Source organism: Typopeltis vanoorti, chromosome 6, assembly GCF_054136105.1.
Source record: "Typopeltis vanoorti isolate ZY-2024b chromosome 6, IOZ_Tvanoo_1.0, whole genome shotgun sequence".
NCBI classification, from domain to species: domain Eukaryota; kingdom Metazoa; phylum Arthropoda; class Arachnida; order Uropygi; family Thelyphonidae; genus Typopeltis; species Typopeltis vanoorti.
The window spans coordinates 154,378,912-154,393,607 of record NC_143554.1 but is presented as its reverse complement, the minus strand read 5'-3'; the positions used below and the strand labels follow the sequence as shown (position 1 = coordinate 154,393,607).

The 14,696-nt window shown below is 34.3% G+C and overlaps 1 protein-coding gene across 2 annotated transcripts in view; it reads right to left on the bottom strand.

Moving 5' to 3' along the window:
- Positions 1-14,696, bottom strand: part of LOC150106116 (uncharacterized) — a 50,292-nt gene continuing 35,596 nt past the window's right edge. For both annotated transcript variants that reach the window (XM_090393857.1, XM_090393858.1), the window contains 8 exons: positions 13,558-13,716; positions 7,936-8,094; positions 7,533-7,691; positions 7,140-7,298; positions 6,324-6,422; positions 5,912-6,010; positions 3,129-3,221; positions 1-431 (listed from right to left, as the gene is read on the bottom strand). In XM_090393857.1, the coding sequence (XP_090249983.1) occupies positions 84-431; positions 3,129-3,221; positions 5,912-6,010; positions 6,324-6,422; positions 7,140-7,298; positions 7,533-7,691; positions 7,936-8,094; positions 13,558-13,716 (1,275 nt within the window). In that variant the 3' untranslated portion in view covers positions 1-83. The remainder of the gene's footprint in view (positions 432-3,128; positions 3,222-5,911; positions 6,011-6,323; positions 6,423-7,139; positions 7,299-7,532; positions 7,692-7,935; positions 8,095-13,557; positions 13,717-14,696) is intronic.

Sequence of the window (14,696 nt, the reverse complement as noted above, 5' to 3'; positions counted from 1 at the left end):
TTGATTTTCATTTCGTATTACTTATTTATTTAATTTTGTGCATAATAAAGAATGGCATGAGCATTTTTCTGCAATCATTTTGGTCATCTGTGTTCCTCCTGGCTTGGGAAATCGGCACTAATGTTGCAGACGGGACATTCACTGATGGTGCAGATATTCCAATGAGCGATAATCTTTTTTGAAGACGCGCAGTGTGGAATCGAACACATCTTTCCAGCACTACAAGAACTCATGTGCTCCAGCACATTTTTCATCCGCTGACATAAAGAAACCGAACAATACGACTCGTTGGTATCATCGGTTTTAAGGCTTCGACATTGGTGAGCATGCAAGAGAACTCGCAGATGATCATTGAGTCTTTTTTGCTTCTCTGGATCTACAGGAGGAAATGAGCTACTGCTGTTTGCTACTTTTGGTCCATAGTCTTGTTTCTAAATAATGAGATAATTAAAGCATGCGTTCAAACAAAGTTTATATATATATATATATATATAATATTTTACGTGAGTTATTCCGTTATTATAATTTTCATATAAACTGATCTTTTTAAGTGGTCACAGAGTCTGAGAGAAAAGCTTGTCTTTGCTATTGTACGGATAGAAGTATTAATATCTCTACAGCAAGCTGCTTTACAGATATTCTTCTGTCCGTACAACAAGCTGTTGTACGAATATCAATATTAATTATTTAACAAATAATTACAATGCCTAATTATAAATTAAATTATTTATTACTTAATTATTAGTGAATTAGTTAAAATATTTATACAGTATGGCGCAAAAAGTACTGAATAACTACAACAGTATATGTTATTGAGTAAACATGTTTCTTAACAAAGAAATATGTTTACACATGACGATATGTGCATCCATAACTATGTAGAATCTTGGTCGAAAAAAGCATTAACGCCGGTAGATTACGTGCTCAAAAAAGGCACCTTGTCTTTGAAGACAGGTTTCGCAGTGCATGCGAAAGTTTCTCATTGGTGAACAAGGATTGGGACTTCTGCTGGACGTATCGTGTAATTTTATCTCTCAGTTCATCAAAGTTTGAAAGCAGGTCGTGGTGGAATACCCATTCCTTGAACATACCCCCGAACGAAAGCATCATGTGATGTGAGATTAGGAGACCGTGAAGGATACGGGAATTCTGAGAACTTCGAAATGAGCCTCCCGGAGAACTCATTTCGGGTAAGGCAATGATGACCCTCTTGCTTTGGGAACACTTACGGAAACTACGAACAAACTGCTCACAAACATAAGCTTGGATTATTTGTCTTACCAACTCCGTATGAACGAAAATAATCCTCAAAAATGAACGTCTTTTCTTCCAACGTCAACACCATTGCTACAGCTAAATGTAATAGGGAGGGGGGGGGGGGTAGCTCTACACGTGATCTTCTACTAATGTGCATGTAGTTCGAACGGCATATCTCATAGTGCTGGACGTATTGTCTTTGCTGTTGTACGGATAGAAGTTTTAATATCTCTACAACAAGCTGCTTTACAGATATTCTTCTGTCCGTACAACAAGCTGTTGTACGGATATCAGTATGGTATCTCGCTAATCCGAACCGCTTCATTCCGAACCCACCAGTAATCCGAACTGCGGTTTGAAAGAAAAAAAAGTTTTATTTATTACGTATTATTATTTTGTGTACTATTATTTTTATTTAATAATTATTATTTTAACTATTATTATTTATTTTATTATTACAGTACAGTATAACTACGGTGATACACAAAAAGCGGAAATTCAAAACGTGCATCATTTGATTAAAAATATAAGTCCAAATGTTCAAATTCCACAAACAGATGTTACGGAATGGATTACAGGTAGAACCGAAAGTGAATTCGAAATCAAATCAGATGCTCAAATTATAAATATGACGTTACTGAATGAATTAGTTGACGATGATGTAAAACAAGCAGAGGCAGTTGACATTTTGCGTAGAATGGGGTAAGAAAAATGACACGGCATTCCAGAAAATTTTATTGCTAATGCAGCTCTGAAAAGAAACATTCGAAAAAAGTTCAGCTTCCAAGAAGCAAAAGAAAATCATTGATTTTTTACAAAGAAATAAAAACTTTTTTTGTGTTGTGTGCAAGAAAGTGATATTTTTACACAAATTAAATTATGTATTGAAATATGCAATTTTATTAAATCAGAATCATCAACAATACAAGCTAAATTTTTTGCTAAAATAAATTTGTATTATTTTTTAAATTTCACATTACAGCACGGCAGCTTTTTTCTATCAGTTATTTCATTTATTTACAGAATTAAATTGATGTACCACAAGAATCTGATTATTTTTGTCTTAAACGCTAGTTATCGTTGTCTCTTGGGGGGAAATTCGCTAATCCGAACTTTTCCCTAATCCGAACGAGCACGGTTTTTATTAATCGGATCAGCGAGGTACCACCGTACTGCTTTTTTTTGTGCCATACCGTAATATTTAGTTATTATTTATTAAATTATCTTTTATTATGAATTAAATTGCTTATTATGTTTAAACCTTAGTTACATTATTTCTTTCTTTCTTTTTTTATTTATTTAACTATTTTGCATTAATATCATAGGTGGGTGGTACGAGGTTTCGTAAAATTACTGCGCGTACTAACTCTCTGGCAAATTCATAAATTTAATTTTTTTACTTTCTTCCGGTTTGTGCTCAGCACTATTCAAATAGTGACGATTACTGAAATTAACCTCCATCTTAGGCCATTAGTTGAAATTCCTACTAAACAAAGTGGAAGAAAAAAAATTGCAATGTATGATTGGTTATTTTTGACTTTATCACTACGTATGCAATAATTATGAATTGTAGTTTGGAGAAAGGTATTCTGTTAAGGTTCTATAATAAGAATAATAACTGGATACTCAGGTTTTTAACCACCCATTTCAAAAAAATTAACCATACCGCCCACAATACTTCAGCCGGAAACATGCTGGTTAGGAGCCTCAGTTGTAGGCAAATCAGATTTTTATTCTATTTCAGAGAAAGAAAAACATAATGTAGATAAACACTGCTCTGTGATTTATGCTAATTCATATATTGCGCAAGTTGTTATTTTGTATAATAACAACTTGAGCAAGTAATTAAATTTTGGCACGGTTTAACTTACCAGTAGATACATTGAAAGATCATACAACAGGCCATCAAGTCTGCTGGTAGTGAGTTGCAATTCATTGCTCAGTTCTTGAGTTTCTTTTCGGAGCTTTTCACAAAAAGTAAATAAATAAAATAAAATAAATCAAATGAATTTTGATTTTACAAAACACTACAGACAGAATGCTAAATTAGTAAGTTGTTGCAAATCTATGTACGAAACAAAAGGCCTACTTTAGGTAATATACACTGCTTGGAAAGGACATCCCACATGGGCAAAGAACATCGTGCCATGTAGCGATTCATGCGCTTACAGCCCGTAAAAATTGGAGTAGTATAATGCTCCTGAGTCAGTGCAACTGCATCCGAGTAATATGGCTGCTAGAAGAGTACTGACGGAGTTAGAAAGAGGCATTGTGATAGGATGCCATGTTGCAGTCAATGATACCATGCTGAAACAGAAGCGTAGGAAGTCAACTGCAAGTGAAACCCACATTGGATGACTCAGCACACTCACCAAACCTGACCGTAGAGTGCTACAGAGAATGATATATGTAAACACTGGCATTCATCAACCGACACGTTGTATGCTGAGTTCCGGGCATCGACTTGAACAAGAATCTGCACAAATTCTGAACCGATGCTCACAATAGGGGTTTCCATGATAGGATCATAATATGCAACATGCAGCATCGTCTTCAGTGGTACAAAGAGCGTGTACAGTGAGATGAGGAAGCTTGCTACTCCCTCTGCTAAGCAGATAAACAGGTATGGGTCTGGTGCATACCCGGTGAACGTATCTTACTAGAGTGAGTACCCCAACTATGAAATTCAGCGGTGACGGGGTGATGATATGGTCCTCTTTTTCTTTGGTTTGGCCTTGGACCTCTTTTACGGAACTGATTCTTGTCTCTTAAGGCAATGTGTGTTTATAAGGCTGCTGCTGCTACTGTAACTGCGTAGTCTGTAGACATGAACGCCACCACACTTGACTGGCCTCCACAGTACCCTGATCTAAATCCTATTGAAAATCTGTGGGATGAATTGGAGCGTTTGGGTGAGGTCAAGAGACGTCTGCCTAACGAAAACAATGTTCAGGACCTCATTACATGCCTGCATGAAGAATGGTCCAATATTTTTATTGATTGTTATCGTATGTTTGTGGAAAGTACCCCGTAGGGTTGCTGCAGTCACTGCAGCGAAAGGAGGTCCTACATCTTATTAAGGTGGGCGCTATGTTTGTTCATGACACTGTGGTACCCATTGACTTCTTTCCAAGCAGCGTATATGGGATGAGCTAGTATCTAAATATGCGTACAATATATGATGTATTGTACAAGTCCTTTGAAATTAGACCAAATTCATCCAAATCCATTGGATGATGAAGTAATTTTAGTGAGGAAATTAATAGCATTATAGATAATCTTTGGATAGAACGATATGGTTCTTTTATGGAACGCATTTTCCCTTGTTGGATTTGGATATGCAAAGCAATCAGGATTACACTGATCCTGGAACTTTATTTACCTTTATTGAGTCATGAGTTCTCCCTAGCGAACACAACTAAGAATTAACTGCTGAACGCTTAATGGTGAAAACTCAATGATAAATATTAAGGCCTGGCTGTAGATGCATAGGCCTACAATAAATTAGACTATTTTTTACGCTATGTAATCAAATAACTGTATCATTTTAAACAGTTATAACACACAAAGCCGTATTTTAATGTAATACAATAATGCACGTGATACAGTTATTACAAATGTTTATTCACTCTTTTCATGGTAAGTTCGTAATATGATGCATATGTAACTAGGGTCTGAAGCAATCGATTTAAAATGATGTTATGTCTTACAGAAAAAGACGCAAAACGAAGTTATTTCCTATTTTTGTTAATGACGTTATTCCAAAACAGTTTAATTCAAGAATTCCAGTAGGAAAACAAAAAGATGGAATGCTTATTAGATGACTAGTGGCTATTCAGCTATCCTACATAGCGATACACTATCTTTCAAAAATCTAAGGCGATTATTTCGACCATTGAGTACAGCACTCAGTGATCCATAGCACCTACAAGTTTTTGTTCTAGATTCCAAGACCGATGAATAATGTGTAATACGAAAGCAAACAACAAATACCTCGAAAGAATTCTGCATCTACTTGAAAACAGTTCTGTTTAATATCTGAATAGCGAATAATATTGCAGTACAATTCTCTTTCTCTTTTGGATTCCTTCATCCCTCAGATTTCATACATACAAGAGTCATTCCGACCTAAGGATTTTTACGCTTGTTAACGAAAATATGTAATTCGACATACAACAAGATAGTTCCTTTTTTAGGACAAGGAATAGCGACTTCCAGCCTATACTGTACTTAATCTAAAAGTCTTATTCATGAACATCAATATCAGCTGGAAGTTGAATTACGTGGTATTGTATTTGAACGTGATGTTAATCACCAACTTCAAAAAAATCATTTGAAGGCAAAGATGTTCACCAAATATTATAAGATACGTTATTGAGTTGGCTTCTTAAAAATAACTGATTTCCTCCATTTAAAAATACGTTTTCACATAATATTAAAACATTTTGTAACTTTTCTCTGACTTCTGTAGAATCTCAACAAATTAGATATCATATGCTACATAAAAAGTATAAAAAAGTTCTTCCTTAAATTGAAATATGTGAATATTATTGCATCGTGCATGAAATATACTTGCATCTCTTCACATATTCTAAATTTAAAAAAAAATTGTAATGAATACGAAAATAAACTAGTAAATTCGAAAGCAACTCACCTCTGTGTTTTCTCTGCTTAATTGAGTAACAGCTGATTCATTACTGTCTTCCAGTATTTTCAGCTTCTCCTTCAGGTGCTCATTTTCTTCTCTTAGCTTCTGAAAATAGAAAAGGAAAGTGTTAAGTTAAGTTATTGCAAAATAAACAGAACATAGATAAACAATAAATACTGATTCGATTGAAATGTCTTAGCTTAATTCTTTCGCTGGTAGTCAAGAGTGTTACATCGAATTATATGATGTTTTAAATTATATAACTCTCCATTTATATCATCGTAAAATATAAATATAAGATATAAATGGCAGTAAATTCGTTTTAATTAATTAATTAGTTTTGCAAACATTTTGAAATATCAAATCTTATTCTTTTATAATTAAATCTTAATAAACAAATAAGAGAGTGAAAACTTACCTCTATTTCATCAGAGCTGGAGTAATTATTCGGAATATCTCTGTTGTCCTCATTAGAAGGGGAATCAACACCTTTCTGAACACAGGTAACCATGTGTACCTGAAACACACCGTGATTGTTTGTTATATCTTTTAACATGCAAACCTCCAACACCCCTTTAATAAATATAAGCATGTAGAATATACTTACATTATTTGCTGAAAATAAATTAATTCCTGATTATCTTAATCCACTAATAAAAACAAATAAATCCAATAATTTAATTAAGATCGAGAAAATAATGCTGACAATTGTGGTATCAAACACAAATAATGTAGTGGTGCGTGTGTGTTTGTGTCATATAGATGGTAGTGGGTCCATAGTGCTGTCGGTTTCGTCGATCAACTAAGGTGATTTATCGACTCTCGTATAGAGTTAGCGGGGTTTTTCCCTACCGGAATCTCGGGATATCATCCCCAAAAGCAGTGAAATCGGTTAGAAGAACATACACAATTGATACAGATAATAAAATGGCTTCCTAGCTCTAGTTGTTTGACACGTAAATGCAAAAAAACAACAACACTAGCAGTGATGTGGTGAGTAGTATCAACAAAAATGCAGAGGCATTTTACTGGAGATTTACAGAATTTTATGCGCTTGTAGGCCACGTGTATTCGATACTGTGGGTGGTGAACTTTGTTGTGAAACGATACGAGTATATTCTGTGTTGTAGTAATAATTTTGGTTAACGTCAGAAAAACACATTTCTGACGCTCCTGCCCATATAATTTCATTGCGAGAAAGTAAGAAAAAAAGTAAAAAAAATCCATAACTTACATGTAGGTCTTTTCGACGAAATAGCTGCTCACATCCCAAACATGATGCATTTGTTTCCAAACACTCGTGACTTACATGACACTCCAAATTTTTGCGGAGAACTTCCTCATCGCAATGAGGGCAGAGAATATCTGCCATATCACAATTTTCGTGATGAACCTAAAAAAAAAAATCTAGATATACATTTGTTTATAGAAGTTATATTTAGTTTGATAGATTTTTCTACTTATTTATTATTCGCATATATGAATGAAAAAAAAAATACAGCACAGGTACAAACGCCCTACAGCAAACAAAATTACGAAAAAAATAACTTTTTTTTCCAGTATTATTTGGTACTTATAATTTGAATTACTATAATGGATGAAATTTACGTATTGTTTTAAAATTGACCTGAATATCTTTCAGCAAAAATATTTTTTCACACTCAGAACACGTGGTCTTCATCTCTGTGCATTTTTCAGTCAGGTGGTTCTGCATATCCTTAGGAAAAATCTGAGCTGCGCATTTGAAGCAAGAGATCATCTCAAAAGCGCACTTCTGTTCATGAATCTGTGATAGAAAAGACAAGGGATTTTATAATGACTTCTCTAAGTAAATAAAATCTGAATATTATCGCTCGTAAATATATTTAAAGATAATTACTTATAAACCATCAGTCTTTTATGTTAAATTTGTTCCAACTCCATATTCCATGTAGGGAGATATGAAACGTGTTAGATAATTCGCTAAATTAGTTTGGTTTAATAAAACTCTGAGTAAAATTTTATTGTACTTAAAAAAAAAAAAAACTCACTTCAAGATCATTTCGTAGGTATTTTTCTTCACAATGCGAACATTTCACAAGCACATTTGGGCACTTCAAATTCAAGTGTGATTCGTAGTCCTTTCGAGTAATCGTAGCAGAGCATAGTTTACATTGAATCTCACTCAAATCGCACACATTATCGTGTTCCTAATGAAAATGAACATTGATCCGATGTTAAATTTAACTGCTCTGTTATGAATATAACATTATATAATAATAATTAAACAATATAATACTGTATTATATACTACTACTTCTAATAATAATATGCTAATTCATTGAGGCCAACAAGTTTCACTAGCCACTGTCTAGCATTTTCAAGGCTGTACTGGTGTGAAAACAAATGCATCAAGTTATGAAAAACATACACTTTAGTAACTGTTAGGCCGTTACATTTGATAATTCGTGTTTGATGGCGCGCATGCGTTCGAATGCTTCAGTCAGAATCCGGTACATGACCACGTGTTGTGTAGTTTTTCGCATATTGTAGTTCTGTTAAACTGAGAGAAATGATGAGATTTTTCCATATGTCTTTAAGAATAGCACCTTGATTTCTATTTAAATTATTGTTTGTGCGTAGCACCACAGCTGCTTCTTTTAAAGTTCTGTGTCTGTAGTCATTCTCGATGTAAGGCATAGAACTGTTTTTCCAATCTATAACGTGATGATGTTGAGAAATGGTGAGCTAAACCAGATGCGATGATTCTATTATGATTGACATCCCCCACATGTTCCTTCTGTCTTATTTCAAAACTTCTAGAGGTCTGTCCAATGTAAGAAAGGCCACACGTGCATGGAATTTCATATACTCCAGGAAATTTGAAGAAAGGTACCTCATCTTTGGGTGATCTTAAGATTTGTCTGATCATGGCAGTTGGTTTAAAAACCACTCTGATGTTATGAGCTTTTAACATTCTCGCCAATTTTGTGGAAACTGAATTAATATATGGAATGACAGCTGTGGACACATATTGGGATACCGTAACACGTTGCTGGAGGTTGTCTTTAAATAGCAATTTGTTTAAAATGTTAGAAGGGTATCAATCAGAGATAGAGTGTTAGCTATTTGTGACAGTTCTCTCTGTACATCTTCTTTCGAAATAGACCTTAAGGCTCTATTAAGGAGCATATGAATAATGCTGTGTTTTTGTGATCTATGATGGTTAGACGAATAATGTAGATATCTACCTGTATCTGTGGGTTTCTTGTAAATGGACAGTTGGACATTGTTATCTTCTCTCCTCACGAGGATGTCAAGAAAAGGCTTTGTTCTTCTCCAGGTCCATAGTGAATTAGATCTTATTGTGTTGTGAGTTGATTTTATTAAGAAACACGAGAAGGTTTTCCATGGTATCCTTCCAGATGATGAACACATCATCGACATATCTCCACCAAATTGACAGTTTATGTGAAATGGTGGAAAAAATATCCTTTTGAAGATTTTCCATAAATAGTTCTGCGCATGGTGGTGACTGGGGACTACCCATGGCTAGACCTTCCGATTGGTTATATACTATGTTGTTTACTTTGAAGAAATTTGATTTCAGGCAATGATGAAACAACTGGGTGATGTCTTGAGGGAAGAGATCTTTAAGAATGTTGACTACCTCTACAATTGGTACATTAGTTAATAAGGACACTACGTGAAGACTAGCCATAATTTCCGTTTCTGATATTTTGATACTCTTGATTTTTTCCACAAATTGTTGAGAGTTTTTAATGTAGGTCTCTGTGTGTCTAATTGTCTCTGTGTGGATTCGAACGCATGCACGCCATCAAACACGAATTATCAAATGTAACGGCCTAGCAGTTACTAAAGTGTATGTTTTACATGTAACTTGATGCATTTGTTTTCACACCAGTACAGCCTTGAAAATGCTATGCTAATTCATATTTAAAATTATATTTTATCAATTATTATTGATTAATATAACAGTACAGGATTCGATGTAACATTTATTTTAATTTTATTTATATGTTTCTCTGTGGAAACAGCATTTGAAAGATTGATGGAAGAAAGACGCTATGATTCAAATGTTGTCACAGACTAGAGGAACTTTCTGCACATTTTTATGATCGACTATCTTGGGGACTTCCTGGCAAGGTGGTCACCAAGTTAATCAATCTTTTCGCAAGCAAATAAGGTTTTCTCCAGAAAACTTGGATTTGTAATCTCATAACTCAAGAAAATCAGCTATAGAATCCACACTGCTTAGATAGTGATATACAATTTTATGATTTTGCCACGAGAAGGCGACAGTTATGTTCGTAGTCTGTCGCAAGATATCTTTGCAATCACTGGTAGCCTTGGGTCAGCTATCAGTGATGGCTAGAGGTGCCTGAAACCTGCCTTCAAAAAGTTAGTTTAGGTTAAAGAACCTATCACATTGTAAATAAAAGGGGTTAGAGAATTTATATATATGTTATTTTCTATCATAACTCATAATTACCGATCCTATTAAATTCCCTGAGCAAACTAAGTCAGATATCGATCGGAAACCTGCTTCCTTAAATGCCTCGGTCAATTACTGCACACAGACGACAGCGATCTCTTTCCTGACAGTCTCTGTTAAGACCACAGTTACGACTGTTAGACAAGCAAAGTGAGTTTTTCCATTGATTAAACATCCGGGATATCTAACATTTTAAGAAGCCAGTCAGTTCTGCTGTTTTCAAAATTGGTTCAAGCCAGATTGCCAGCCAGAAGAAGACCTTTATCCAACCCTGAATGATCCTTTTCTTTTTCTCATTGTGATCAACACTACCGACGATTACTGACCAGAAACGTTCTTACGTAGTTAAGAACACGTGGTGACGCACGTGACCAAGTATTTTGCATATACGCTGCGTAAGTCACGTTTACATATATCTGCATAAAGGTTTCTAATCCAGAGGCCACTGTATATCATCATTGTGTTTTCTCAATAGAGAAATTGCTATTTCTGGATTTCGAAGACAGGCATTATTATCGAAATATATCGCAATTTTATTTTTGAATAAGTAGAATAAAATTTGGGCATCGAAAAATAATTAGATTCACTTGAATGTATTCTCGTTGGTATTCTTGATCACAAAATCTATATTTAACGAGCATGTTGGGGCATTGGAAATCCTTATGGGATTGGTAATCTTTGCGAATTACTTTTACAGAACACAGGTCGCACACCAACGAGCTTTACGAACATATAAAACAAACTACCATATCACCAGAAAATATTTTCCCTTCTTTAGGTGCGTCTTTCTTATATACCAACGTCGAGATAATCAAAGCCCTGGAACATTGCCCACGCACTGCTTATAAACGACTATAACCTATTAGAACATACTATTTATCACCAGTTAGTCGATCTCTGGGATGGGCAAGCGGCGTTTTTCTCCCGCTTGATTTTTCGTCTTGTACGCTCAAGAAATTCGTATCTTGATCTCTTAATCAGTGACCGCTTAAAATTATTGATTAATCATGGACCAGCTATCTCTGATTGGCTACCGGTAGAGATTGAATTGCCCACTCAGTCTCCAAAAGCTAGATAGGGTTAAAAGATCTCGCCAAGTCCCTATAAGTTAATAAAAAGCGTTAGCTGATTTACTTTATTTTATTTACTAATTTATCGCATTCTGACATCCTTTCTCTGATTAAGGTAATAATCTCAGCAAATTTCTTTAAACATAATGACCGCATCTACAAACAAATTTCATGTCTCCCTATACACTTTCCACATTCAACATTATTGCTTGTCAGTTTGGAGGTGAAGTCGTCTCACGGCTCTCGTGGATACCCATCTGAACATAACAATAAGGACTATCTCAAGTACATTAAGGTTTACTCCTCTCGTATACTAGTGCAACTGAGTGATTAAATGAACTCTAAATCTTTCTACCTATCTATCACATACATGGCATTACACACATGTAATGACATGTATGTAATGAGACACACACATTGGAACAAACATATATATACTGCCGTCTAAACAAAGCCAAGAAGGTTATTGGAATTTCGAACATACTGAAGAGAACATGCAACTTCGTCGTCGTGTGCACCAACGCTGTCATCCATAGCTTCTTCCTCAAACACACAAGAAATTACCAGCACCCATCCATCACTGAATCGGAACAAACCCCCAAGTGGAACCTACCTAGGAAGGTACAAAGCAGGCTTTCATGTGATTATTATAAAGAAACAAAAAATGCAACGAAATTAATTGAGGAGTGAAATCCAATGGGCACTCTGTTCTGATTTTCCAACGACGATACACTTCACTTGATGAAAAATAGCTAAGAGTGATAATGAACTGTAATGGTTACTTTCTCTAAAAAGACAAATGCTCTGTGCCACTCATCTATCATTTGCATCCTTTCTGTCGTATATCCAAAGAGAAAATCCTTATTTTCTGTAATATATTCTTATAATATATAAATAGTATTTCTGCTGCCTATCTTCCAACGTAAGTTTTATCAAGATAAATCTCTCTCTCTCTCTCTCTCTCTCTCTATATATATATATATATATATATATATATATATATATATATATATATATATATATATATATATATATATAGAGAGAGAGAGAGAGAGAGAGAGAGAGAGAGAGAGAGAGGGCAAGAGGGCAACACTCCACACATAACATTTTATTTTATTAGTCTTTTTCTTTAGGTTTCTGTCCATTTTAATTCTGAATAGATTCCATTTTCTATTAAAGGCAACTATTCTCATCGCTATTCTTGCTTTTATGTTACTTTTACATCTTCCATTACTACTAATCCTACTTCCTAGATATTTAAATGCCTTTACTTGATTCAATTTTTCCCATTTATTCTGATATCCATATTTGCCTCTTTCCTTGCTTTTTTCATTACCTTTTTTTTTCTTATGTTAATTTTCATTCCATAATTGATACAGGATTCCAGTAATCTGTTCGATAGATGTTGTAGTCCTGTTTCAGTATTTAATAATAATGCCTTGTCATCTGCATATCTTATTGCAAATATCTGTCTACCTCCAATCTTTATTCCTTCTTCGGAATTCACCACAAGCTACCAACTGAAAATAAACTACCAAAAAAGCAATCTCTCATGTCGATGTACTACTACAGCATCAGCAGTATGTTGTTTACAAGTGCATCGGCCAATCAGGATGTAATACCTCTTACGCTGGATCAGCATATTTCTTCAAAGTCTCACACAATGCAACGATAACGTGATTGCAATGTCTCCATATCAAAATACGTGCATTCCCCCATGAAAAAAGAAGTGTAAATAAAACGCAACTCACAATATCAATAAAAATCCCACAACCGAAAAATCATTGTATGTTATACAATTCAAACATCCCTAAAATTGAAAAACAAATTACCTTTTTTGATTAAAAAAAATCGAATTCCAGTTATATCACAGGATCTCTTGTAATCAGAATGCTATAAGCACTTTATCTAATTTCATCCTCTCGGCAATTAAATACATTTCATTACTCATCATTAATCTCGAACCATCCAGACTTCTTAAGGTAGGCATTTTTATCAGCTATCCATGATATAATTTCACTTTAACTGTATTTGCATCAGTACAAATAAGAATTACATTTTTAGTATCCAGTAATAATTACGCTTACTTGAATATCTTGCCGATGGTATTTTTCATCACAAAATTGACATTTAATGAGCATGTTGGGGCATTGCAAGTCCTTGTGGGATTGGTAATCTTTGCGAATTACTTTTACAGAGCACAGGTCGCACTCAACTTCTCCCAATGGGCACACACTATTGTGATCCTGATGAAAACAAGTAGACATGAATTAACACAGCTATTAAAAGTAACTGAGCACACTCTATAATTAGGAAAGATTAAATATATTTGTCATGAAATATTTAGAATTTAGTTTCAGTGTTATAATCGACATAATTGAGTAAAACAAAACTTTAAAGGTCATGAACGATATCAATACTTAAAAAGTAAATACAGATGTCCCCAAAACATACAAGAAATAAAAATATTCTTATATCAATTTAAAGAATAATAAAAATAGATAGATAGATACACTGTTTATAAGTCACTCCGCGTACAAGCTGTCTTTCTAGTATTTTCGGAAAAATTAAGATACACAAACTGCGCTATCATATATACCCCATAATTTCATACCTACATACATACAAGCCACCACAGAAACATCTCATCCAAACGTATTACAAAACTTATCAAACGATTAATATGAAAATACAAATTATTACTAAAAATACCAACGAGCTCTACAAACATATAAAACAAGTTACCATATCACCAGACAATATTTTCGCTTCTTTAGATACGTCTTCCTGATATACCAACGTAGACATAATCAAAGCTCTGTAACATTCTCCGCACTGATTTATAAATGAGCATAACCTATCAGAACATACTAATTTATCCCATTCTGGTGTCATATGTAGATGACGTCATATGCGTCGTTAACAAGAATGCTACAGAAAAAAATAATCGCTGCTATATTAAATACCTTTAGACACATACTAAACTACTCCATTTAATATGAGAAAGAGAAATCCATAAGTTCCTTGAAGTTAAATTAAAGACGAAGAAATTATATTATTGGTTTAATGTTTTATTGAAGTGTAAGAAAACAAAGTTTCCGCATAAAGCATCTTCACGACTAGTCTACAAGTAGCGTCTCTTTAAAAATATTTTACAAAGTATTTACTAATATTTACAAAACCATCAAACATCTTGAAGCATTCTAATTACAAAATGAACGAATAT